This window comes from Camelus bactrianus, chromosome 5 (assembly GCF_048773025.1).
Source record: "Camelus bactrianus isolate YW-2024 breed Bactrian camel chromosome 5, ASM4877302v1, whole genome shotgun sequence".
NCBI lineage: Eukaryota > Metazoa > Chordata > Mammalia > Artiodactyla > Camelidae > Camelus > Camelus bactrianus.
The window spans coordinates 35,646,007-35,673,962 of NC_133543.1; the positions used below are offsets into that span (position 1 = coordinate 35,646,007).

Sequence of the window (27,956 nt, forward strand, 5' to 3'; positions counted from 1 at the left end):
TGTGGTATAGAAGAAAGCATTATTTCAGTGGAGTGATCACTGCCTTCCATTTCTCATAATTAATAGTAAACATCAGACATGGTAACACATTCTCCAACATTGCAAAATACTAGGAACATATAAATGTAAAAACCATGAGGTATTATAATTGGAGGCGAAGTGTCTTCAATGGATTCCTGTTTCTCCTAACATTGAATGCTTGTCCTTGTCAGCTGTTAATGTAACAACTGTGAAGCGTAACAGCTGCCAGGGATAGTATATTTTAGGGAAAACTCTCCTAGTGGTTAACAACCAGAGTTTCTGTAACTTTTGGATTTCTCAAGTGTAGATGACATCTCCTAACCCAGGCTGAGTTTTCAGTTTGGTGTTTTGGTTCTTAGCTAAGGAAATATTAGATATTTTATGAAGATTTAGTGCCTTGCTTAGCAAAGACTATAATGAGAAAAGTTTGTAAATACAGTAAAGCTTCACAAATATGGACACGAGGAAGGTGGTTTATCTGGACCATTGAAAAATCTGAACTACCAATTGCTTTTTTAAAAAAAAGTAATTGGTTCAGATGCTTTGCAAAACATAGACTTGAGCAATGTCTTTTGAAGGAAAAGTACTATTGGGCTTCTTTTAATGAATAGATATGAAGTACTTAAAATTAGCAGTATTTATTGACATATAAACAATATTTCAAGCCCATGTTTAAATACGTTTCATCCTTAAATAGATTAAATCACTATTTTCTGACCAGTGTGTTTGAGAATTGCGAGTAACAGATTCCTATGTTTAGGCATTTCTCCATTGTGTAATAACTAAGCCAGCATTTTCCTGACACTCTGATTCCTACCTTTTGTCTGTTACTTTCATCTTCCTCTCCAGGGTGGCACATTTTCTTTTCCAATGGTCTTAATATTCCTCTGTTTTCAATTGTGGGACCAAAGACTATTCCCCTTCATGCACGCTATTGCTACTTAGAAATGTTTATGAATTTCAAAATGAGAAAGTTGGGAAAGCAGTCAAGAATGAATACTCCCTAGGTGTTCAGGAGGTGGTCAGGGAATGGAATATGCAAAAATGAATACCAGCTAACAAAGGTTCTCTGCTTCCTTGTCTATTCCCACAAACTTTAGAACACTTGTATAACTGAATGCAAAAGCTAAAGTAAAGGACTTCTGGAATATTTGCTTGGAAGTCTAGAATTTAATTTTAATCATTAAACTAATGTTTAATTAGGACATTCTTCAATGAGATAGTGTTAAGCCTGTCTGAATGCACTGAGTGGGAAGTCTTGAATCAGCATATACATTAAATGCCATTTGCAATAACATGGATGGACCCTAGAGATTCTCATTCTAAGTGAAGTAAGCCAGAAAGAGAAAGAAAAGTACCATATGATATCACTCATGTGGAATCTAAAAAAAAAAGAAGAAAAAAGACACTATGAACTCATCTACAAAACAGAAACAGACTCGCAGACATAGTAAACAATCTTATGGTTACCAGGGAAAGAGGATGAAAAAGGATAAATTTGGGAGTTTGAGATTTACAAGTGTTAGCCACTATGTATAAGAATATATTTTTTAAAAGTTTCTGCTGTATAGCACAGTGAACTGTGTTCAATATCTTGTAATAATAACCTTTAATGAAAAAGAATATGAAAACAAATATATGTATGTATTTGCATGACTGGGACATTGTGCTGTACACCAGAAATTGACACATTGTAACTGACTGTACTTGAAAATAAATAAATAAATAAGTAAATAAGTAAGTAAGTAAGTAAGTAAATAAATAAATAAATAAGTAGCAAGCTGCAGAAGTACACCAGAAATTGACACAACATTGTAGACTGACTATATGTCAAAACTAAAATAAAACAAAATTTAAAAAAGAAAACAAAGCATATACATTTCATATGTTTAACCCCATTGGTAAAACTGTTAGCATTTGTGCCATCTCTCCTCCCTCCGTGTAGCCCAGAGGAAGCAAGATAGACAAATAGAAGAGGAAACTCCTAGGGTAGTGGTTCTCAGTCTGGCTGCACCTGTGAATTATCCTTGATTTAAGAAGATCTATAGTTAATCCTAAACTGCAACAGTTTGAGAACCACTTCTCTAGAGATTTGGCAGTAGGTCAGAACTATAATAAGTAAACTGGAATAAGAAAATAGGAGTTGGCTCTGAGCCAAGACATTGTAAAGAAGGGTAAAGGGAGTGAGTGAGTTTGAATACAGGGAGTAGGGCCGTCTTAAAAGCACACAAAAGATGTCAGTATGAACTTAACGGTTTTTAATATTGATACAGCTAGACATAGATATAGATCTGTGCATGTGTATGTACATACATATATTGCAGACTTATTTCCTAGCTCTCTTTGCTGAGAGGGTGTAGAAGCAATTGCAATAGCAATGGTCATGCCTAGCATGTAGATCTTGATTTTAGATACCGTTTTCCATTAAAAGGAACCAGGGCTCCTTAGGAGAGCGGTTGATTCCAGGTCTGTGGCTGGGAAAGTATAAAGATAAGCTTGGAACATTTGGCTTTGCTAGAAAATAAGAATGTGATTGAAGAATGTTGGAGCCGTGTCAACAGGACTCAGGAGCCAGCTTAAAAGGGGGCTCTGTCGATCAGATCTGGGGAATTTTATGTGTCAAAATAAATAAAATAATGGATTATAACCCACAGAGTAACCCATGAGACCATACTGATATAAATGGATAGATGGATGAGTGACTAAATTGATTAACAGATTGATAGATGGATGGATGGATGGATGGATAGATAGACAGATAGATAGATAGATAGATAGATAGATAGATAGATAGATAGATAGATAGATAGATAGATAGATAAAAGGAAAAGATATACTTTTCCTTAGCATGGATTTCCACCTTACAAAAGTCAGTGGAATGATGTGTTCAGAAATCACCATTTGGAAACCACTATGGTAATTAATTATTTCTGGCAAGAGTTAGAATTAAAGGATACTTAACAAATGGGGGAAATATGATGAGAAACAGGATATTTATATAAATCTCACAGCATACTTTTTAATTTAAAAATGGCAAAATAGTAATTTGACTAGAGATAGCTGGCATACACCATCTTAATCAAGTGATTAAAGTAAACATAGCAGTAATGGGACAAATAGATATCATGTAACTCCTGATACGATGAATGAGGGACACAGTATCACCTCTGTGATGGTCCTACCAAAAGTGCACAACGTGAATTTAATTGTGGAAAAACATCAAAGAAATCCAAATTGAGGAACTTTCTGCAAAAATAATGGCTTCTACTCTTTAAAACTGTCAGGGTCATGATCACCATGGAAAGAACTATTCCAAATTATAGGTGATCGAAGAGACATGACAACTAAATGGAATTATAACAACTATATTTCTTGTTGTGAAAGACATTAATGGGACAATTGGTGAAATAAAGTAAATTAGATAGTAGTATTTTATCAGTGTTAATTTCCTGATTTCAGTAGTGGTACCATGATTGTATAAGAGCATATCATTGTTTTTAGAAAATACACATTAACGTGTTTAGGGGATAAAAGGGCATTATATCTTCAACTTTTCTTGAAAAATTTTTAAAACACTCCTGCTAATTTATATATGTGCGTATATGTTTCTATACATACATGTATATGTGTCTTAGTCCATTAGAGCTGTTGTAACAAAAATATAAGAACTGGACAATTTAAACAACGTTTATTTCTCAGTTCTGGAGGTTGAGAAGTCCAAGATCCAGGTACCATCAGATCTGGTGTCTGTTGAGGGCCCACTTCCTGTTTCATAGATGATCATCTTGCTGTGTCCTCACATGGCAAAAGGGACAGAAGAGCACTCTGGGGTCTCTTTTATAAGGGCCCTAATCCATTCATGTGGACTCCACCCTCATGACCTAATCACCTCCCAAAGGCCTCACCTCCAAATACTATAATATTTAGTGGGGGTTGAGGGTGGTTACGATTTCAACATAAGAATTTTCAGGGGATGCAGACATTCAGTCCATAACAATGTATACATACATACACACATACATAAAGATGGATACATAAAACAAATGTAAAATGTTAACCTTTGGGGAATCTGGATAACATATAGGAATTCTTTATACCATTTTTGTAAACTTGAAATTATTTCAAAATAAAAGGTTAAAAAAAAAAGCAGAGCTGAAAGGGCAGGACTGGGGAAAAGAAAAGTTAGGATGGGTTAGTTATTTGGGCCTAAAGAGAACAGGAAATGAATGGGTAGGAAAGTGTAGAAGCATGTAGTCCAAGAGGAACACTTAGTGAAGAAGGGGGCAGCTTTAAAAGGTTCTGGTGCACTTTTGGTTCAGCTGGCATATAGCCTTGTATTGTTATTTATCTTTTGAATCTGTATGTCTCTCATTCTTGTTAGACTTTAAGCCTTTTGAGAATAGGGAAAACATGTGCAGTACCCTGCACAGAGTGGGCACTTGTAATATTTGCTCTTAGTAATGTTAATTTGGTGTTTTCAGTTGGAAGGTATTATTGCTGCCTGTTTACCAAAAAAAAAATTTTTTTTTTAAACTTAAAACCATGCTTTAAATTTTGCCTTTTGTCACAGTACTGAAAGAGGAAAAAAATAGTAATTTCCTTTGGATAAGATAAAAGGATGATTTATTACTATAGCGTTTTTTAATATTCAGTATGCACTACTTTAATGGGACTTAGTTTAGGTAATGTTTTCTAAGTAATGATTAATTTTCAAATATAGATTACACAAGAGAATAAAGTAAAACTTTGAATATTTGTCAAGTTTCTTTTTTTTCCTCAATAATCCTCCAGTATGAAACCTGGCTTTCTTTGGGTTCTTTCTAATGTCATATTGCATTAAATAAAGTTGAGGATGGAAAGCTTGCTTAAGTGCAGTCTCTCTGGACATACAGAATGAGAGATGGTAGAAGTCTATTTTTAAACAACTAGTTCCATGTCTAATATAAATATTCTGTGTCTGAGTGAACAAAATATTTTATATGAATAGTAACTTTTATACGCTAATAGATGCTGCTAATTACAACTGAGCCTTCTGGTCAGTAGGACTTTTACTTGTGTTTGTTCAAGTTACTTCTTACACTTCAAAGTAAGAACTGGTGAAATTCAGAATTTTCACTAGATATCTTTTCTGCTCTGCAGTGAGGTGTTAATAGATTGAAGCATGATAATCCCATTCCTTGAGCTCCTTTATATCCCATATTCAGTTTTATATTTGATTTTCTGAGGTAAAGCTTGGCTTGTCATTGTGAATGTTTACACTGTAGTTAGTATTTTGAACCTTTCAGCCCCCAGTTTATAGAGCTGGATGGATAAAGACTCATTTTGGCTATTTTTAGGCAACCTTGATTTGACAGAACTGTTTCTATCATTGGAAATTACCTTGTAACATTATGAAAAGATTACATTTTCTGATAGAGTAGGTTTGTTTCAAGCAGACTTTTAAAAATTTGTTTACATTGGAATTATCCCTTCTGTCATTCTGTTTTTTCAACAGCTGTCAGCATTTTTTCTATTTATTGAGCTATTTGCTGTTACTTTTATTTTCAGAGTTAAATAGATTCTCTTATGTAGTTGCTGTTTAGATTTTTTTTTAACATTTGGCTTTTATAGAATGAATCTGAATCTAAGATTTTGTTGCATGAGTCTGGAAATGTTGACAATTGGATTGTTTATTCTTCTAAACTTGTTATTTTCAATAGAATCGTAAGAATGATGAAGCCTCTTATGAAAAGATGTTGAAACTGAGACGAGAGTTTAGTAGAGCCATAACAATTTTGGAAATGATTAAGAGAAGAGAAAAAACAAAACGAGAATTATTGCACTTAACCTTAGAAGTTGTGGAAAAAAGGTAACATTGCTTCTATTACCTAGCAGTAACAGCTTTAGTCAAATGATGGGCAAAATATAACCAAATTTAAGCTTTAAACAATTGAAATTAATTCTTGAACAAAATGTACATTTTTTTAAGTTGTGATTACTAGGTTTTTAAAATCAGATTAAGTTATCAATTTGGGTTGCAAATTTAGGGGACACTTCTTTGTGTAGTATAGATCCTCTATTATACTTATCTTTTTTTTTTTTTTTTGGCAGAATCATTGAATTGTATTTAGATAAGAACTCAGAGATCATTTTGTCCAATTCTCTGTATTAAAGTTTCTGTTAAATAACATTTGAGAGAAATCAATGTTTAATTGATTTTATTTTCTGATTAGTTAGGAAATAATTATTTCAGTGCCTTTTGAAAATATGTTTTCTGATGTGTAATAATCCTTTTAATACTTAATTAAATAGACTGTGCTAAACCAAACAAAATTTTATGTTTCCTGAGGTAAGCATTCTAAACATCATTTCCCATTGCTTGAAAATATAAAATATATGAGAAATCTTCATCTTCTGTGTACCTTAGAGATTTGGTGGGGAGGGGGGTGTTTATTTCATTTTTCTAAATCCTAAACATGAGTTTCTTTATTCTTGTAAGTTTTCTCTCAATAATCTGATTAATTGTTGATTCTATTTGATTAGCTGTGTTCCAGTTAAGTGAAGTATCAGTGGTCTTTTTCATTTTTAAACTGTAACATTTTGTTATATATTATTTCCTTTTCAAGATATCATTTGGGAGACTATGGTGGTGAAATCCTTAATGAAGTGAAAATCAACAGATCAGAAAAAGAGTTATATGCCACTCCAGCAACTCTTCATAATGGAAATCATCACAAAGTCCAAGAATGTAAAACTAAGGTGAATATCTTCTGGGGAGAAGTGTGTATGGTAATTCTGAGCAGACAATTGGTTTCTGCAGTTGTCTTATAATAGTTTGGCTAAGGAAGAAAGTTATTAACATGTAATGAGTTCTTTCTTTTTGTCAAGCACTTTGTCAGGAATTTTTACATACATATTGATTCATTAATCCTTATAACAACCCTTTAAGATAGATTTTACCTCTGTGTGACTTCCAGATCATGTATTGAGTGGCAGATTCAAGGTTTCAGTCCAGGTCAAACACCAAGGACCATGTGCTTTCAACTAAGCTTTCTGCTCCCTAGAGAATAAGGGTAATTAAAGCTTAGTTATTATCACTAGCCTTAGCAAATCCTGCATCATAGTGGCAGACATCAAAATCTAAAATTAAAATGTTCTTCATTGAGACTATTGAAAATTCTTACCGTCATCACCATTGCCAAAACCAACATTTGTCAGTTGCTATCTTTCATGATTTGAAAAAGTCCTATAACTTCTAGATCACAGTTTCTTCCTAATAAAGAGCCAAGCTCATGAAAACTTGTGATTACTTTAGTTTCTTAGTCTGAAGAATTATAGTCATTATTCACTTGGTACATTAAAGTATTCAGTTGAGATATACAAAAGTTAATAAAATCTTTAAGGAGCTTAGGTTTAAAAAAGAAACAGGGATTGACTAAGAATTTAGACAATAGACCTCTACTATGTAGCAGGATTTTAAAAGTGACTTAGGGTGTTTGTGGAAAATTCATCTTTTAAAAATGTATACAATCTTCATTTTTCACGGGTTTATTCCTAAAGGTCACAGAAGAATGCGGAGCAAGAAGACTCCTTCATTATTCAACTCATGTCAATTCAAACACCAAAGTTCTTTCTTATTAATCACAGGCATTTAGCCCATGTACCTGATTCCCTTTAAGTCACACTTGCTTCTGTAGCCACGAACAACGCAATAAATGTCATTTTGTAAGATTTTTTAAATCCATTTTTTAATAAATCAATGCTTTTCCTAGGTATATTATTGGTAGACATGAAAATCTCAACCCCCAAATTACAAAATCAACCTTTATTATATATTGACTCTTATTTTAGATCATCTCTAAGATTAAACACTCACCCTGTTTATATACTAATTTTAGAAATATGGTTTCATCCATTGTTCTACTCCATTTCACATAGAGAACTACATTTACTTTGTCATACATCCTACCTTAAATACAGGTAGTTTGTTAGAAGCTGTAGGTTTCTTTTTGATGTCATAACTACACCCATTATATGAAACCATTTATATCTCACCAAGTAACTTGACATTTAAGCAACATTTTCATCATGTGTGCCATTTTTGACCCTAAAGTAGTTTTAACAGAAATCTGGGATACATGGAGAAATGTGTAACTTTCATAGTGCTTGTACTTTGGTGCTTAGAACAGTCATTTTCAAACTTTTTAAAGTAGTAGGTCCGTGTTTATTAAAAGGAATTCTGGTATATTAGAACAGATAGAACAAAGCTGCCCTGCTGAGGAGAGATGGGAGCTAGAAACCCACCGCATCAGTCAGTCTCTTTGCCAAAAGGCCTCTCATGTGCCACCACAAAAACTCTGGGGTACTTGAGAACAGTATTGTTCAGCTGAGGCATAATTGTTCATTCTAAAAAGTGAAATTTTTTTTCTAGTTAATAAGCTTATTTTTTTCAAAAAAATTATCCCACACACACATAGACATTTTTAAAAATTGGAAATAAGCATAGAAATGAATTAATGAATTTATAATCTAGTTGAAGTCATTTTAAAAATAAAAATAGTTACTAATTTTCATCATTAGTACAGTAGATTTAAATAAAATTAAAATTGAATTTAAATAATTTTAAAATGCTGGATTACATAATAATAGAGCAGTTTTTAAAAAGCACCAACATCTTAGTTTAAGTATTAATAACAATATGAAAAGCAAATTTAAGTGCCACGATTATTTCTCATTATAATTTGCAAAAGCAAAACATTTTTCAGTTTATGATCACGTAATAATTTTTGCATATTAAAGCCATAAAATAAAATCACCTCCTGGGTAAAAATGTATGTTTTTCAAAGACCAGTATAGTTTTTTGTGATTTCTAAAATGATTTTCATTTTTTCCTTTTGGGGGAAAAATCGTCATGTAAACAGCATCCGCATCATTTGTCTTTGAAAGAAGAGGCTTCTGATGTGGTTCGTCAAAAGAAGAAGTACCCAAAGAAGCCTAAAGCAGAGGCTTTGATAACTTCTCAGCAACCCACTCCTGAGACATTGCCTGTGATCAATAAGAGTGACATTAAGCAATATGACTTTCACAGCTCAGATGAAGATGAATTTCCACAGGTGCTTGTTTTAAAACTATTTTAAAGACATTCTCTTCTAGTCTTTTATGTTGCTATATTTTAAAACATAATTAACATCTTAGAGTTTGACTCTTGCTTTCTTCATCTAATGTTATGACATAAACATCTTCCATATTATTTATGTAGTTACTGAAGTGGTATTTGCTTTCTGTTATTTTTCCATCAGTTGGATAGAGTTTATTCTATGGTGGAGCATTTAGGTGGTTTTCAGTTTTCCCTTTTATAAAAATAAGCATCTCTACCTCTTCCCTCCATATTTAACATAGATTATTAGAAATAGAATTACTGAACTAAAGATTGTAAATATTTTAAGACATTTAATACATAATTGTAAATATTCACCAACAATAATTCCCTTTTTACCACATTCCACCAGCATTGTATTTTACAACTTTTAATGTAAATTTTGTTACTTTGTTTAGCAGTAAACTGTTTGATTCTAAAGAAGGTTTAGAACTAGTTCAAGTTTTAACTTGTGAAAATAACTCTGGTTTATACTGCAACAGTTTTATAGCAAAAAATATGTATTGTTTAGCACTTGGTCTAGCAACACCCTCCTTTTTTGTTTTCCATATGGTATAGGCAAAGAGAATTAACAAATGAGCTTTGTCATATTTTAACATCTGACTTTGCTTTAGAAAATGTTTTTAAACCAACATGACATGTTTGGAAGCAAGATAGTTTATGAAACACTTCGTTGTTGTAGCTATTTAAGATCCAGAGTTTATATAAAATGTATTCACTTTGGCTGATTTTATTATTTTTACTCTTCTTTTCAGTGATTTAGTTTTTCTACCCCAGATATTTTAGCATTCATATACATTGTAACAAATGCATAGAAACTGGTAGCAGTTTGGCATTGCTGGAACATAAAGCACAAAGGGGAAGCAGGGTGAACAGGGTGATGTCTGGTGTAGTAGCCAGATAGCAGATGGCCTGTATCTGCATTATACATTCTAGGAAATGCTTCAGGAATTTTAAATAAGGAATGACATGGTCAGATAAATGCATGTATAATAGCCTTATATTGGTGGTATTAATGAGAGCCAGTAAAGTTTTGCTGTATATTCCCAGCGCTTTAAGAATGACGCAAGGGATACTACGTCCTAGAGAAACTTTTCCCTTAATGTGGGAATCAGTCCATTGGCCTTGAGAGTTGGGTACACTCAGCATACTAGTCATGTATTCCTCGTGTATTAAGAGAGCTTCATTTCTTTTCTAAATCCTTAAATTTATTCATGTACTCCCCATTCCCACATGAAAATTGGATTTTGAAATTTTAGGTTCCTCTGAGTTCTTGTACCAGGTCTTTGACATCAGTTTTTATAATGGCATCCCCCTGTTGCTAAATTGTAAGTAAACATGTACCTGTAGTTGGACAGTAGTCGGTGAGGCAGCTATTTAGAATATAACTCTTACAAAATCAGGATTTTATCGCTAAAAGGATAATTAAAGTAATCATATGCTTCTTTTTTGTCCAATAAACAAGAACAAAGGAATAGGGAGCCTTAGGAGAACAAACCTTTTAACCTGACTTCTCCAACTGATTTGCAGCAGAGCAGAATAAAAACCCTAACTCTTCTTGATCACGCTTCTGATTCTCGTAACACCAGCTCTTTCTTCTGTCTCAGACTAAATCCTGGAATCCATTCCTAGGGAATAGAGGTCAGGGGTGCAAAGAATACTTATCCAAAGAATTTCTGAGACTTTGTTTGTGACACTTCCTGTGTGTATTATAGAAGAGGTAGCTGATTTGTAAAAAAACTAAAGTGTAAAATTCACATTTAGGATTTCCTTTCAAATTTCAGGTTTGGGGTTTGGTTCCCCAGGAAGAAAGATCAGCCCCAGCTTACTGTTTCTGTGTCTCCCCTGTGGGGTTGGTGGAGGTATATTGAAACTCCTGTTCAGTGGTAATTACCACAGTTTGGAAGTAATGTGGAGAAAGCATTTTTCCTCTCAAAACAGGAAGAGAGGGACTTTTGAGGTTCAAAAATTTGCAAGTAAATATGATTGAGCCAGTGTTGTCAGAAAAAGAGATGTACTCCAAAGTGAAAGTGCGAGACAACTGAAACTTAAGCTCCAAAACTTTTTTTTTAATAACCATCAAGGGTAGAAATTTATGTAAACCATATTATTTCCCTGTGATTTCAGAGTATATTTGTATTTCATTTAATCTGTTTTGATAATGTTTATAAAGTTTGCTATAATGTATCAGTGCTGCCCTAGCGGTCCGCTCAGATACACAGGGATTTTTGGCCTGGTATTGCTTGGTCCTAGACAGAATGCCTTTTAATATGTGACAGCTTTTTGAAAGTCTTGATTCTTTTGCTGTCAGGATGTGGGCTGATCACTTCTCTCTGCAGCCTGTCTGCTTCCCTTTTAGCAGGTCCTCTTTCCTCTTCTGATTTTTTGCTTCTGATATGCTAAGTTTAAAAAGCGATTTTTAAAAATGAATAGGGAAATGAGAGACTCCTTTTTGAGCGAAATGTATGACCCTTACGGCTTTGGGGGATGGGAGGCTCTCCATAAACCTTTTTTACTTCTTAGATTTTGGCTTTATTATAGAGATGTAAAGTTACTGTATAAAAATGCACTGACCTATAGGTGATGTATAACTGTCATTACAAACTATTATGGCCACATACAATGTTTACAAAATATAAGTGGGATATATGAAACCTGTACTAATTCTTTTTAAGTCTATAGCACTTACATGTTCAGAAATAAGCAATACCATGTGAACTTACCTGCAGGAACTAATCCATTAAAAATAATTATTTTTGACCATAGAAAATTTTTGCTAATTTTTAAATGTTTGGGGGAATTAGCTGCCTGCTGTATGTAATGTAGGAGTGATTCACTGTTTGTGATCAGATTCTAATTTAGACCTTACAAAGATCGATCTGTTGACTTTTGATAACTCCTAAGGAATGCCTCATGCCTCTTTTTCTAGGTACCGTCCCCAGTATCAGAACCCGAAGAAGAAAATGATCCTGATGGTCCCTGCGCTTTCAGGAGGCGGGCAGGATGCCAGTATTATGCTGTAAGACCTTTATTTTTTGTGTTGCTTTTGTGAACTGGAATTAACAGGTAACTCCTGTCAAGGTGACTTAGTGTTGATCTAAAAATGAGAAGTACATCAGCATTTTTTATTTAATATCCCCTATGCAGATACCAGTAAAAGATGCTCAAAGGTACTGCGTCCTTTCAAAGGACATCAGAATCATTTATTTGGAAATTGATAATTATTTATATTTTAGAAATATAGTTTCACTTTGGACTTTAACCATAGCTTCAGCAGTTATGAAAACTGCTCACGATGTCATTGCTAGCGTTAGGTGAGCCCAGAATCTCTAACTGAACCCTTGATAGCTGATGAGTGTTTACTGAAATTTACTGTTGAGCAAGCCCATTTTGTACATACATGCCCAGTAAGCATCAAACATAAAGAAGTCACTTTTAAACTTCCCTCACGGCACTGTTTTGTCAAATGATTATACTCATAACTTTTTAACACACTTAGAAAGTGCTCTGTGCTATTAAGTCAAGTTTTGGTGCAGCATTATATCAAAGAATGACCCTCGCTCCCAAACCTGAGGTTTCAGATGAGGTAATGATAGGGTAATGAGGATGGCTTTCATTATATGGCTTTTGGAGACTGGTTGTCTTATTCATTATGGTAAACACATACACTTAACAACTTTTTCGGGGGGGGCGGTGTTTGTGTTTAAAGTAGGAGAGGTGAGAAAATGAGTTAATGCTTTTGAGGAAAAGGGAAAATTACTATGAAAGGGGACAGAAGTGGTAAGACCAAAAAATAGAATGATAGAGGAAATGGGAAGGCAAAGAAATGGACTGTGTATTCTTAAAAGTAAAGAGGAAGTGTCAACTTGACCCATGTGCGGTTTCTTGAAGTGCAGTTTTTAATCCAAAAAATTTCCTTCTAGTTTATCTCAGTAGGAAGTCTATAAGTTACTAATTTCATTATCTCTACTTTTCTGTATAAATGTTAAAAGCCTTATTATTCTTTAAAGATACTTTTCTTTTAAAATATAATATATTCTAAGTGTATTTGTAGTCATAAACTAAATTTAGTTTGAGTTATTTGGTGAGTGAACTTTTGAGTTAATTTTATAAAATTTTACCTGGTTACTATTTAAACCTCAATTTTGCAGTTTAATATCTGAATTTCAATTGTTCTGCTAGTGCTGTAGTTACTTTGTTTTTATCATGATTTAACTTCTTCATTTCAGATTCAGTCCATGAGGGTTTTTTTGGTTTTTTGGTTTTTTTTTTTTTTGCAGCCTCGTTTGGACCAAGCTAACCATTCATTTGAAAATTCAGAATTGGCAGATTTGGATAAGTTGAGATACAGGCATTGCCTTACGACACTCACAGTCCCAAGAAGATGTATTGGATTTGCAAGGAGGCGAATTGGCAGAGGTGGAAGGTAAACTATTTGTTTTGACCTGTTTTTTGTTTACAAGCTAGAAGGGAACATGTAGGGAAAATGTTATTAAATTCTTGTAGGTAATGTTTGTCTTTATATTGCTTTTCAGGGTCATAATGGACCGGATATCCACAGAACATGACCCAGTCCTGAAACAGATAGACCCTGAAATGCTGAATGGTTTTTCAAGCGCTTCCCAAACTATAAACTTTTCTTCTAATTTCTCTCGGACCAATGCTTCCAGTAAACATTGTGAAAATAGACTGTCCCTTTCTGAAATATTAAGCAATATCAGATCATGTCGACTACAGTGTTTCCAGCCAAGGCTGCTAAACTTACAGGACAGTGATAGTGAAGAATGTACCTCAAGAAAACCAGGGCAGACTGTGAACAATAAAAGAGTTTCTGCAGCATCTGTAGCTTTACTAAACACCAGCAAGAACGGCATATCAGGTAAGCTGTCACTTTGTTAAAAATGTATCCTGCTGTTCTTCTCCTTAATTTTCATTATCTTCTAAAAAGACTCTCAGGGTGAATTTTGAAGGTTTATTTTTATGATCCTACTGAGGAAAGGAATTTTATCTTAACCTACTACATTTTTTTTCCAACCTAAGAACTTAAACCCTATTATTGTGGTTCACGTTTTAACCACAGTGTCCTCACTGATACCTATAAAACCACTCACTGACATGTATTTTGAATGTGTGTACCTGATACGGTGAATGTGTAGGCAGAATGCAGAGGAAATTCCCTCTGGGCAAAGTGATTGTAAGCTGCTACCAGTAGATCATAGCACTATACTGTCTCCAGTTGTTAAAGAAAATGTTCATTTTATTGTATTAACTTCGCATTTAAGCATTGCTCCTCGACAGTACCATTGAAATCTTTCTTTCTGAAAAATGATTTTTAAAGAGGTTCCTTACAAATAGTTGTAATTTTGGTCTGATAACTTACCTTTCTAATTAAGATTGGAAAGTTTATTCATTTTAGGAGGTATTATACTTATTAATTTAATATTTTTATGATATAGACATTGTAATAATGCATAATAACTAGAGAATCTAAAACATAATTTTGATTTGTTTTCTTATGTAGTCTTCTTTTTATCATATGTATACAAGTATGTATACGTTATAAATATCTTTATAATGTATACATTGCAAATAATTTCATGGTGTCCAGAGACAAAAGCTGGATGTGACTTGACTTATACTGTTGATGCTCTTTCTGTAAAACACATTTATTTCTTGGATGGTGCATTTTTAGTATGCAAAATTACTATGTTAAACTTCTCAAAGTGATTTCAAATCATCTTAGCTTGAAATTTAGTCTCATTAGTATTCAGTCTTTTTTAGTTACTGAACTGTTTATTTTCAGACTTGACTTAGACATTTATCTATTTAAAGGTTATAATGGAAAAGTGGATTTATTTGAATAATTGGAAGTTTGGCATGTCATTTCTCCAAATTAGTTGGTTAATTTTCTTCTAAACGAATTTAGGTAAGGAAAATGGCATCCCATTATATAAAGTTCATGAGTCTGTGAGTATAATGAGCTTTTGAAGCTGAAATGGATGAATACCTAATATGAGTTGAGGTGGCAGGATTTTAGAAAACTAAAAATAGTCGGTAAGAAGTTGATATTAGGTCAAATCTTTATTTCAGCCAACTCTAAGACATTGTTCAAATTATTTAACTTAACTGGAATTCTGTTACCAAAAATTACTCACAATAATTTTTGCCAAAAAGGGAGTTTAAAAACTTATCATATATAGGCATTTATAATTAGATTTGACCATAGATTTTTTTCTCTGCTAATGAATGTCCTAACCAAAAAGTAATTTTAATATGTTCCTTCTCTACTTGAACACGGCCAGATAGTTGCAGCTTTCTACTATACATTCCTGATACACTCCAGATCTATTTGACTTGACTCTTTTCCAGAAAATATATATATGTTGCTCATGTTATTGTATCATCAAAACTATTTGTATTGATTCAGAATGTAATGTAAATAAGTCCATAAATCAGCTCCAGAGTTTTAGGACACTACCATACGTCAGCCTAGAATAGGCATTTAAAGAATTATTTTAGGCATGCATGCGCTTTTCAGGGAACTTAAATCACAAATATGAGATGCTAACATCATAGACTTATTTTTGCCTTTCCCTTGCCATCAGAAAAAAATAGTGCAGTGTTTTTGGTCTGTGTAGTTTTTCCTGTCTTACGTTATATAATGGTGTTATGTCTCAACTTAGTATCATACCATTTCTTTCACCCTTGAAACATTTTAAGGCTTAAGCAACAACTAAGGTACATTAAAATCAATGTTTTGGAATCAAGTCTTTCAAATATATATTTAATTATTTGTTACTGGAGTATTTTGTTTGAAGTTTTTTTTTGTTTGTTTGTTTTTTGTTTTGTTTTTTCTCTGCTAACTGACCCTCTAGTTATTGAGGCCCCAAGGTGTTTCGGTTTTTTGGGGTTTTTTAACAAATTTCTTTTGTTTCAAAATATTAGGCTTAGTGTATAAATACATAATGAAACAAGTCTTTTAACAGCATTTTTGTAAACAAACAAAAAGCTGGGGCAGTTTTAACTACCCATCTGTATCATTTATACTCATTATATAGTTTCTCAGTTCTGGATAATTTTTAAATGGATTCAGTTATAGTTCAGCAAATACTGATAGAAACTCCTTTACTACCTAAAGAGAAGGATGTAGGGATTTTTAGAAAGTTTTATTCTTATATTTGATGATCACATAGAAAGGGATTGAATCCTCAGATGTTTGGTTTATTTTAATCCGTGTGTCTTGAACTCTTTTTCCTTCTGCTTATTCTTAGTAGACTTGGTCAGGAGAGCATGCGTATCTTTAAGAGTAACAGGACTGATATAGGACCGTATTTTTACCTGGCAGAGAGTGTCACTGAGCTAGACAAAATATAAGTACTGAATTTTCTGTTTCACAGCTGGGAAATCCCAGCAAATAAGGGGTTTGAGCTATTTAGAAACCTGATATGCTTGACAGTAATACTTACTTATATCACAAGTTTCTTAGTTCTTTAAAAAAAACTTAAATTGAGGATCGATGGCAAAGAATTTTCTTTTAGGTTGTTAATAACCCACTTAACGTTCTTCAAGTCATAATTGCTGTGTCCTGAATATTTTCAAATTATTATTTTCAGTATCATACTTGAATGGACTTAAAGGAAAAACAAATTGAAGTGTATGTATGTCCTAGGTATTAGTAAAAACTAAAACTGAAGACTTCATTTTAAAGCAGAGAGACACATCTTGTTAACTATTAAATAAAAGTATGTTTTCTTCATTGAAAACCTATTCCCAAAGAATAGAAGCAGTGGAAAGGAAAGATAGATGTGCTGAACATGGCAAGTAGATAACCAAGGAAAATTAATTTCATACATAATTATATAGGACGTAATACATGCAAAGCACTATGTTAAGTGTTTTTAAAAGTTGCGGACTTTTATGAGACAGTAATCCTTATCATCAAGGAGCTTATACATGGCTTATATATGGCAAATATTACATTCTTTATGTAAATAGATGATGAAGTTTTCAGCCAGTTGAAATTGCAGTATTTTTTACTCTCCTGAGATGCTGCTCCTAAATCCAGGCCTCAAAAAAAAAAAAGCTTCACATCTAAAAGTAGCTTTGCTTGTTCAGACTTGAAGGGCAGGATTAATTTATATTTAATCTTGGTTTACACTAATGCATGGTTGCAAGCTAACATGTTTCTTTCTTCTCTCATTTGTCTTAGTGTACTGAATAGATACTACCAGCTTTTGCTGAAGCTTTTGACTAGCTTCAAATATCTTAATATTATCAGTTTGTAAAATCACACCATTTTGGACAATTTTCCGAGAGAAATTCCTGGTTTTTAATTTTTCCAGTTTCTTTTCCGGTTCTTTCTTAAATTGACATAAAGTGTTTCAAGCATAAAAGTTTTAAGATAGGTAAAACTACTTTATAACAACTAGCTGAGGTACTCACAAGGATTTATTTTTTCAGTTAGTGTCACTTTCAAAGCTGAGAAATGGGTTCAGGCTTCATGAATTGTAAGATTTTAGTTTGACTGCTAAAGGAAATAATACTGAAATTTCAGTTGTAACTGTTGAGCTTGGATGTCAAATTTAAATGGATCTTTAGTCTGTTTTCTTTATCTTCACATCTCATTTGTTCCTCATTCCTCATCCCTCTCACCCCCACCTCACCTCCCATCTTCACCCTCATTACCTCACAGTTCTGTAGTTTATTCATTAATTGCATTATAGGATGTGTATAGTCCTGGACAGGTAATGCCAACTTTCAAAAGTTGGAAGATTGTCCTCAGAGTAGCCCCAGTGGATTTATGTAAACTTTTACCTGATTCCTTGCCATGACCTGGAAGGTTTAAAATAGGATCTCCTTCTCCCCTCCATGTAGCCCTAGAGCTGTCTTTTAAAACAAGCAAAAATGCATATAGTCAGTATTTCTTCAACAAAATATATATTAAAACTTTTGTAACAAAAACCTACCTGGTAGATAAAGAAGTGCTGAATAATATATTCATTTTGACTTTTCGGTAATCTCTACTACCACATTAGATTTTCTTCATTAAGCTACAAAAACTTGCTCTAGGCTAGTGTTTTTAAAAAGTCATTGCTTCTCAAGAATACATCATCTTAGCCCACCTTGAGAAATACTACATTAAACTTTACAAGATTATTTTTTAAAGGCAGCAAGTATAAGCACAAAAATCATATGTTTGTGTTCTCTTATGATGTGGTCATCCAGAAAATCCAGAATGTATTTCTATTAGATTTTTCTTTGTATTAGTTTGTCAGTGAAACAACAAGACAAGGTTAACAAATAACTTGTAAAGATTTCACACACAAGAATACATTCTCTGTGGGCCCAGGTTTAAGAAACAGTGATCTAGGGCTTCAGAATCAGTACACCAGTGTAAAATCTAATGGAGATACCTAGAGTATGTTTTTGATGGATCGCTGTCAGATTATGAGGAGAAGAGTGATAAGGGGTCAACCGAGCAGACCTTCTTATAAGAACCATGTACTTGAAAGGTAAAGGATGACATGAGGGATTCCTAGGATCTTTGAAGATAGAATCAACATTCTAAGGATGGTGACAGGTATTTTAAGAAAAGGTGCATGGATTCATATGAAGAATAAAGCAGGCTGATAAACCCAAGATAGGTAAAGAGCTGGATATAAGGATGGCCAGAAAGATTAGGGGCTTTAGTGAAAAACAGACTGTCAGTTATATACACAAAATATTTAGAAATGCACATATGTTACTAATGTGCAGAATGACACATTGGCATATGTAAAAGGGAAAATTCTGTATTAGGCCTACTAGAATGTGTTACCCAGGAAAAAACTTGAAAACTTTGTGCTTAGGGAAAGGAACACTTCCTATCTATCTGGAATAGAGAAATAATGCCACCTTCACAAAACAGATTGTAGTTACTTCTAAACTGACAGGACTTGGAGGTGTGGTATATGGTAGATTTGTGACCAGAATGAATTTTACTTGCAAGTTAGAACTTTTTAAGAGCAACTAGTGGAAAGAACTTGGCTTGGCCCTGTGCAGGAGAAACAGATAAGGTTTCTCTTTTCATACCTTCCCACTTCCTCTTTATGCCGCTGCCACACACCCAAAGCTGGGCCCCTGTCCTGTGTCTTGTTCCTAAAGACATTTCATCATTCTGTAACAGTACCTTTTCCTGACATATTTCAATGCTTTCCTCTTGGTGACTCAAAGTCAATGTAAGAAATAAATTTCTTATGAATGTGTTTCAGTGATTTATGAAGGGAAAAATAATTAGTGGAGGAGGTGCTTTCAACCACTTTATCATCCTCCATCTACCAGTAAAGTCGACCCTGAGGATGGTAATTCAGTACTGCGTGTGTGTCATTAAAACTATACATTTCTTACCACTTGAGTTAAAATAATACTAAACAATGCTCTAGAAAATTCTGAACAGGAAACATAAGATTTTTTCAAGCACAAAACACCTCATAGTAAAAAAAGAACTAGATGTCAAGAATGACTCTAACATGCCGCAGCTTGAGGTGAGGGGTAAAAGGAAAAAAAAATGTCATATTTTAAGCATATCTGTATTTTGGAATTAAATTAAGCTTACATCAGTGGTTTTCAACTAGTAGCAGGATCAGGTATGAGAATTTTGGTATCAGAGTAAGCCTAAGTTTTGAAAGGTTGGGCAAAACTTGACCATTAATGTGAATAATTTCAATTGAATCTTGGTTGGGATTTTCTGAGTTTATTTTTAGGAGTTTTCTAATGGCGAAAAGGATAGGGTTCCTGAACAAACTAATGGTTTCAACAAGACAGGGCAGTAAGACATCCCCCCAAAGGAAATTTTATTAGTATCCCCTTTTAATATTTTGATAAATGATCATCTGTTCTTAAAGGCAAGTAGAACAGCTCCAGTTGGCAACACTTTGTCAGCCATGGACTACTAAGCAAAAGTAATTTTTTATTAAAAAAGTGTTCTGTTCTTTCTAGTAATTTATGTGTATACTTTATTCTTATAAAAGATTTTTATGGTTGTATGACTTAAAGATTTTGGGGAAAGAAAAGATTCTCATTCTCATTTCTTTATCAGTTTTGAAACAGCTGCTTGAAAGTATATTTTCTTCATTTGGTTTATTCCTCACTTAAAATTAACCACTATAATTCTCACCTTTTCATTGCAACATAAACCTTAGCTCCGGACAAACGTAACGCGGGATTTGAGAGAGTAGATCATACTAACACCAGATTCCAAGTTCATTTCTTCTGAATTGGTACACTGTTTTTACACATAGGGCTTGAACAGATTTATTTGGGTTTAACTTAAGACTTTTCCTTCCTGCCTTTGTATCTAATAAACTTTTTCATCTCTTTCCCAAGGTTTTCAGACAGCTGGAAATTCATGAATACTTCACATTTTCATTTGATTTTGAAGATTTTAAATTTAGAATTAAATTTTTTTCATTTACAAATAGAACACTTGCAGTGAATGTAACATGTGCAGAGAAAGACATTTGATTTTGTTTGTAATTCAGTAACATAACTAATGTGTACTTCAGAAATACAGGTAATATTAAAATTGTAGAGTAAGCACTGTCATAGGCCCAGGTTTTTTAATCTTCTAAAAATAAAACTGCTGTCTATCTAAGAACTATTTTTCCAAGATAGTCCAGTACTAATTTTAATGATAACATTGCAGAACAGAAATGATGCCATATCTGAAACTCTATCCATCCCTGGGACCTAACTCCTTTTACGTACAAAATGAGCTATATTGTGCATAACTTCTTGTATGCCTAATTTACCATCAAAAAATTTTTTTTAAATTTCTATTTTGTGATCCTGCTAAACGGAAAACTTGGCAGGGGTTGGTTAAGTAACCTTGGTTGAGGGTGTAGTCTTCTGTCTAGACTCCTTTAGGAAATATTGGTTAGATTGCTCAATTATATTTAAAAGTTGACTCATATTAGCTGGTATTTCTTAACATGTATCTTTTCTTCCCAGCCACACTGTAGGACTTTATAGCAGCGACACTCTTCTTTATTTTACCCCTGTATTCACTCTTAACTCTTAATGCAGTGCTTTTCATCATAATAGATAGTAAATACTTGTTGATTGAGTGAAATCATTAGGAGACAGGGAAAAAAGCAATAAAGAAAAGTAGAGTAAAATTACTCAAGTAGTATATATATTCTGATGTGATTTAATGTTTTGTGACTCTGATAATAAACTGACTTCTATAGAGATAGGTCTAAATCAGTTTATCGGTGATCTACTTAAATGTCAGTGAATGAAAGTTCATTTACATCTCATTTCATGAGAAAAAGTGTCTCATGACTTTTTCTTAACTAACCTTTTAAACAAAAGTTTTAGATGTCGTGATTTTATTTGACATTTACTTTTAACACAGTTGGTAACAGCATAATTGATTACATCTCAGGATGTATTTTTAATTTTCTAAAAACTACTCTGATTTCTAGCCCATGTTTTTATAGATAGGACTTATTTTAGGCATCAAATCTGTTGGCTTAAACTGTGGTTTATGGTTATGACCATTTTTGTCCTCTACTCTTATTTATAATAGGAAAAAAAATTATTTTCACTCCTGTGTCATAGATGAAAACCAGCAGTAAACATCATTTAGTCTTGCAGGTGGTCCTGCTTTCTTATTAAGGCTATAACTTAGTCATCATTATTATTTGCATTAATAAATCACAGGTTTTCTCATTATATAGTTTACTTTAGTGTAGAGAATTACATGATCTCAAAGATACTAAGTTTGAGTAAATGGTAGAATCCTCCTGTTAGAACTATGTCACACAGTAAAAACTACATACAGGAACTTTTTTTATCATGTGATATTAGAAGGTCGTGGCTATAAGCATAAGCCACTTTGGCCGAAAGATTTGTCATCTTTCTTCGGTTCTTTGCTGCTGATGTATGTTGTGATTTGGAATTGCTTTTCATCGTAATTGTGGAATAATTTTATATTGTATTCTACTTGTTAAAAGTACTTTGCAACATACTCATTTCTGAAAATAATGTCCTTTACCAGTGACAGGAGGCATCACGGAAGAGCAGTTTCAGACTCATCAACAGCAGTTAGTTCAGATGCAGAGGCAGCAGCTTGCTCAGCTTCAGCAGAAGCAGCAGTCCCAGCATTCCTCGCAGCAGACGCAGCCAAGAGCACAGGTAAGCCTGTCTTAACCGTGGGCACGTCTCCTCCTTTCTTTCTTAATTAGTTTTGTTCAGTTTTAGTCAGGTCACAGAAGAGAACCTTGATATTGCCATTCTTGATTTTGGAGATCGAACTTAAGTGTCTTTTCAGTTAATTTACATAATTTTAAGTCACTAGTTTATATTTTATGAGAGGAGAACAAGAGCCAAGTAAGGTATTTTGAATTTAGGAGAGAAATAACTACATACTTGGGGGAAGGGTTATTAAGGATTCATAGAAGTAATTATATACTCTTAGAACCACCATCTGCCACCCCCACTCTCCCCACCAAAATATTTTTTCCAAGGATATAACTATCCAGACTCCTTCCTAAACTGTGTTTAAGTGCCACATGCATGTGCCCCACGAGCTGAGAGGTAACTGTCTTGACTTGTGCAGTAAATTCAGACAAAATAGCCCCTTGCCTGTTTGAATCACATTTCCCTGAAGAGAAAATTGCCACTAGGTGAAGTTTTCCACAGGTACCACTGAATGATTGGCACTAGGGATAAGAATGAAAATACCTAATAAAACGGTAATTGCCAGAAGAAAGAAGCCCTGACAACACCTTGAAATGAGCCTTTAAGACTCATTTGGGACGTCTGGCCTCCAGAACTGTTTGAGAATAAATTTCTTTTGTTTAAGCCATTAAAAACAAAACTGGAATTAAGAAGTATGTTTCAAATTTGAGCCATCTGAAAAAAATAAACCTAGTGTTTTATGTCTTAAGTTTTGTTGCTCCATCCGTAATTCTAAAGTAATAACTGAGATCGATTCAGTCTTTGTTGGATTCTGTGAGCTCTCAAGCCAGTATCTGCCCATGGTAATTCAGCTCATTCTCGAAGGGTCAGTATACTGACCCTGGAGATCCTGAGTCTAGCAATACGAAAATCTCAGCGACCCTTGGACCCCTCACCCATCCAGTTGACTTTGGGGCTGGCGCACATTCAGGGGCTATTATTGACTGTCAATAACAGCTAACCGGTTTTATACAGAATCAAGAGGAACTTGACCATTAAACGTGCCTTTGTTTGCCTTTTCTGAATCTCAGGTATTCCAGCCTGCTGCAGGGTTAGGCCAAGACACATTTTTACGTTGGGACAAAAATGGCTGTCGTTCATCTGTGATTTCATTTTGCCCATAGTGTCTAGGTTGTCAGTTTTTATAAAGGTGTTTGTTAACACTTATTGGGAAAATGAATAGAGCATGAAAGGTTTAGGTTGTTTAATCCCATCATTCTTTCTCAGAAATAATTGCTTCCCGGTTTTTAGTCACTTCCCTGTTTCATATGACAAAAATCGTCTTTGGAGTCCTAGATCTCTTAATCTGAACACTTACATAACTGTTCAAGATGAAAAAGACAACAGCCTTTTGGGTTTGCTCATTTCTCAATGTGTTTGTGAAATCACATCTAAAAAGTTGAGGGTTTAATTTTGTTTATTTCTAGGGCTCAAGCACCTCTGACTGTATGTCTAAAACACTCGACTCAGCCAGCGCCCATTTTGCTGCATCTGCAGTGGTCAGTGCACCTGTTCCAAGTCGCAGTGAGGTAGCCAAGGAGCAGAACACTGGCCACAACAACATAAATGGTGTCGTCCAGCCTTCAGGTAAGCCTGTTGTTCATGTGACACTTAGTAGCTCAAAGTTGTAACTCAGTGATTTGAGGTATAGGTTTTGTTTTTCAAATCCAAGGGGAAAATGTTGAACAAGAAATCGGTTAGGACTCTTTATATTTTCTGTGGATATGTGTGGTGGAACAGCTGGATGTTTCTGGAACTCACATAGAGCCTGCTCCCTGTTTCCTCCCACACCCATGGGTTACCTGCCCGGGTAACTCTCCACCCTGCTTAGCTTTATCCACATACTGCCAGTTGCCTCACATCTTAAGAAACACACATCGAGCTAATCGCAAACCATCATCATTGAATCATCTGTATGTTTATAAAAAGGTAAAGTATAACCCAGGATGGTCTATCAATAAGTTTGAAATTGGGTTTAACTTTCCCAGTTTACATACTCACAGGCTTGCTTTCTCTGACTTCTCTTGAAATTCAGTATTTTCTCTTGACTCTTCCTCTTGCTTCCTCTGACGACTCCTCTTTCTGCTTCTCACTACCCTGCTTACTCAAAGACTTGCTGTTCCTATCAGACCCTAGCATTTTCCACTTGCTTTTACATGTCCCATGGTCACGATTGCTCTTCCTTGCTGATGTTCATGCATTGGGTAAATTCTAATGGAAGCCCATTGGTCGTCTCCACCTGCCCTCGCCTCCAGAGAGGACCTCTCTGTCCTAGTAGGCATGTTCCAAATATGGAGGCTGTAACAGGATACTTTGCAAAACCCTTTTATGGGGGCCAGTAGAAGAGACTGTCTTTGGGGTTTTCACAGGTGAATAGGTTGTACTTACTGATCAGAAGCTCTCTTTGGAGAGGCCATCATGTGGAAGGTTAATTTGGTATTTAGCTAGATTACAAATGTTTGCATTTCTTTTTATTTTAAACTCCTAATTTTTTTGTTGAAGAGTTTAATTAATGTCTCATAATGTGAATTGAATGATTTTTCCCCCTTCAGGAACCTCTAAAACATTATACTCCACCAACATGGCTTTATCATCCAGCCCAGGGATTTCAGCTGTACAGCTTGTAAGGACAGTTGGCCACACCACTACAAACCACTTAATCCCAGCATTGTGCACAAGCAGTCCTCAAACACTTCCCATGAACAATTCCTGCCTGACAAATGCAGTGCACCTCAATAACGTCAGTGTTGTTTCTCCGGTCAACGTGCATATCAATACACGGACTTCAGCACCATCGCCAACAGCCTTAAAACTTGCCACAGTTGCTGCCAGTATGGACAGAGTGCCAAAGGTTACTCCTAGCAGTGCCATCAGCAGCATAGCAAGGTGTGTGTGTGTGTGTGTTTCAAATATCATTCTGTCCCTTTCTGCTGGCTGTTCTGTGGGAGGAAAAAGACATTCTTTTTTAACTGCTCAAGCAGTAGATGTCTTGTCAATTGATTGATTTACTTTTCAACAGATACTGTGAATGTCTGCTTAGTCTCAAGCTCTGTGACTTAGACCATTTGAGGCCACTAGTAGGATATTTAAATGCCAACCAGAATTGTTAAAAAAAAAAAAAAAAACCACAAAGAAAAAAACCACATCAACTTGGGAACCATCAAACAGAAAATGATACATCAGTCTATTTTAGAAGCTTCAATTATTCTACATTACTTCTTTGTAGTTTAGACAGTCTGGAAGGTTAGAGTGGGTATTAGTTTCCAGAGCTTTAGTTTTCAAATCAAAATTTGTGTTTTCTTCAACATTATACACAAAGGGAAAGTAGATTATTCTACATATATTTTAAAATGGAGAATATTCTGGGATTAACTAAATCTATGATAATGTATTTTCAGAGTATGTTTTTTTCTTTCTATGACACTAATGCACAAGAACAGTGAATGAGAAAAAAATTGATTTGCGTGGATTAATAACTACATGACCTTAAACCTGTAAGACTGAACTGTAGTGGAAAGTAATTTAAGTAATATTGTGCTCCTGATGATCATTCTTTTTGAGTCTCACATGCTATGTGTATTGTAAAAAACTTGGATTGTGCTATGTTACTATATTTCATAAGTAATTCATCATTGGCTTCTACTGAAATATTATGTTAAGTTGCTGTCTTCCCTAAGTAGTTATAATCAAGTACTTAGAAATTAATAGGATTTCTTAGCTGAAGAAAACTTTTCCTTATTCCTGTATAGAAATTATACAAATGGGAGATGTTCTTGAAAAGTTCATGTTTAGTTGTAATTATGTAAAAATGCATCTGTAAATACTAAGTGATAAACTCCACGTTCTAGAGAGTATTAATGTTTATTTTACTCTTTGCCTTATTATAGAGAGAACCATGAACCAGAAAGATTGGGTTTAAATGGAATAGCAGAGACAACAGTAGCTATGGAAGTGACATAACCTAAAACATGTGGCTTTGACCTGTGCTGATGGTGTGCAGTCATTCATATTCCAGCTGAATGCAAAAGGCGACACTCTGTGGATCACAGAGCGTAACAATGGACCTAAATGGACTACAGTATATCGGATGTTAAATCGATATATGGTGTATATTTTGTAAAATTGGGGAAATCACTACCTTGTAAAATAGTTTATTTGTATCATCAATATTATTTCTGTTACTTGAATAAGTAGATATTCATCATCATGCTTTTGCACTTGAATTTGCAACTGAATGGATTTTAAAAAATAATTCTTTAATGGGATCATGAGCATGAAATGGGATCCTGCATCACTTGTTTTAACTATTTATTTTGCCATGTTTACATTTTGTATCTTGTAAAAATAAATCCAACTTTGTGTCTAAAAAGTTAAAGATTCATAGCTAGGAAATGAAATTCTTGTAATTTTTTTCTAAAGGAACTGTAAAGTTTTCACTTGGTTCATTTTGTTTCACAATTTGACTAGATGGACTTTTTGGTAAATACTTTAGTGGCATTTCACTGTCAAATATGAAGTTCAAGGCAAAATAGTATTTTCTATTACTGTGCAGGGGAAAGGGATGGATCGATACATGCAAATTTAATGTAGTAATTCACTTTTCCATATATTTTGAATGTATATTTCTATTTATAATACCAGTTTATAAAAAACAATTACACAGAAAAAAAAAGGACTAGGAAAAATTATGCATCTGGCACATTTAAACTGTGCAGATAAGAAAATTTTTCAAGGATTACATTTTATCTGAAGACTGCGTATTTTAACTGGCTTTAAAACTGTAACACACCACATAAAGGATATTTTACCAGGTATGTATTGCATTATATCATTGCAATAATTATTGGAAGTCTAGATATCGAGCCATCCCAGGTGTTGGGAGGGGGGGAGGGTTGTGGCAAGATTGTCTTTTCCATTTTGGAGCATTTTCCTGTGGCTACAAGGCAAGTAACGGGTTGGAAAAAGTCTGACTGTAAGCGTTGGACACCTTCACAGTGTAGTGTTTTAGTGACTTTTTTTTATACGGTTCTTGTAAATTAGATACGTGTAGTGGTGTTTCAGAATGTTTGTTTATGCACTAGTTCAGACAACTTTCCCTGTTACTTGTTCTTGATAAGTGAAAACTGCAGGGAAATAAAAATACATATCAAAACATGGACATGCTGCATATGTGTTTATTTCACAGTGTGCACACAGCGTAAGAGAAAACTGAAGGGAGATGACAGCACTTAACGGCACTTTTCATTTTCACAGTGCTGTCCAGGCATTAATGAAAAGGATTATAAGAAGCTCATCTGTGGGCACTGTTGGGTTTCAGATAATCCAATATAAACTACCTTTGATACGAAAAGTCCTTAAAATATTTTATGGAATGTAAGTAATTTGCAGTATAACATTCATTGAAATCTCATAAATGAGCCTCATTTTATAAATAAAAGTTTAGAGTAGAATTATATTGCGGGGGGGGTTGTCAAGTAAGTGCTGGGAAATGGTAAATATTTTTAATGAATATGATTAAAAGCATTTCAAACTTCATAATTTTATACTTTACATTTTTTATACCTGCAGTCCTGAAAGT

General features: G+C 34.1%; 1 protein-coding gene across 2 annotated transcripts in view; it reads left to right on the forward strand.

Moving 5' to 3' along the window:
* The window catches only part of EPC2 (enhancer of polycomb homolog 2), a 97,448-nt gene extending 69,914 nt beyond the window's left edge, over window positions 1-27,534 (forward strand). The window contains exons 5-14 of one of the 2 annotated variants that reach the window (XM_010950258.3): window positions 5,721-5,869; window positions 6,627-6,759; window positions 8,922-9,113; window positions 12,087-12,176; window positions 13,438-13,583; window positions 13,693-14,036; window positions 22,197-22,333; window positions 23,806-23,965; window positions 24,931-25,264; window positions 26,266-27,534. In XM_010950258.3, the coding sequence (XP_010948560.1) occupies window positions 5,721-5,869; window positions 6,627-6,759; window positions 8,922-9,113; window positions 12,087-12,176; window positions 13,438-13,583; window positions 13,693-14,036; window positions 22,197-22,333; window positions 23,806-23,965; window positions 24,931-25,264; window positions 26,266-26,338 (1,758 nt within the window). In that variant the 3' untranslated portion in view covers window positions 26,339-27,534. The remainder of the gene's footprint in view (window positions 1-5,720; window positions 5,870-6,626; window positions 6,760-8,921; window positions 9,114-12,086; window positions 12,177-13,437; window positions 13,584-13,692; window positions 14,037-22,196; window positions 22,334-23,805; window positions 23,966-24,930; window positions 25,265-26,265) is intronic. The other variant, XM_010950259.3, reaches the window with a different exon arrangement.
* The last annotated feature ends 422 nt before the right edge of the window (window positions 27,535-27,956 follow it).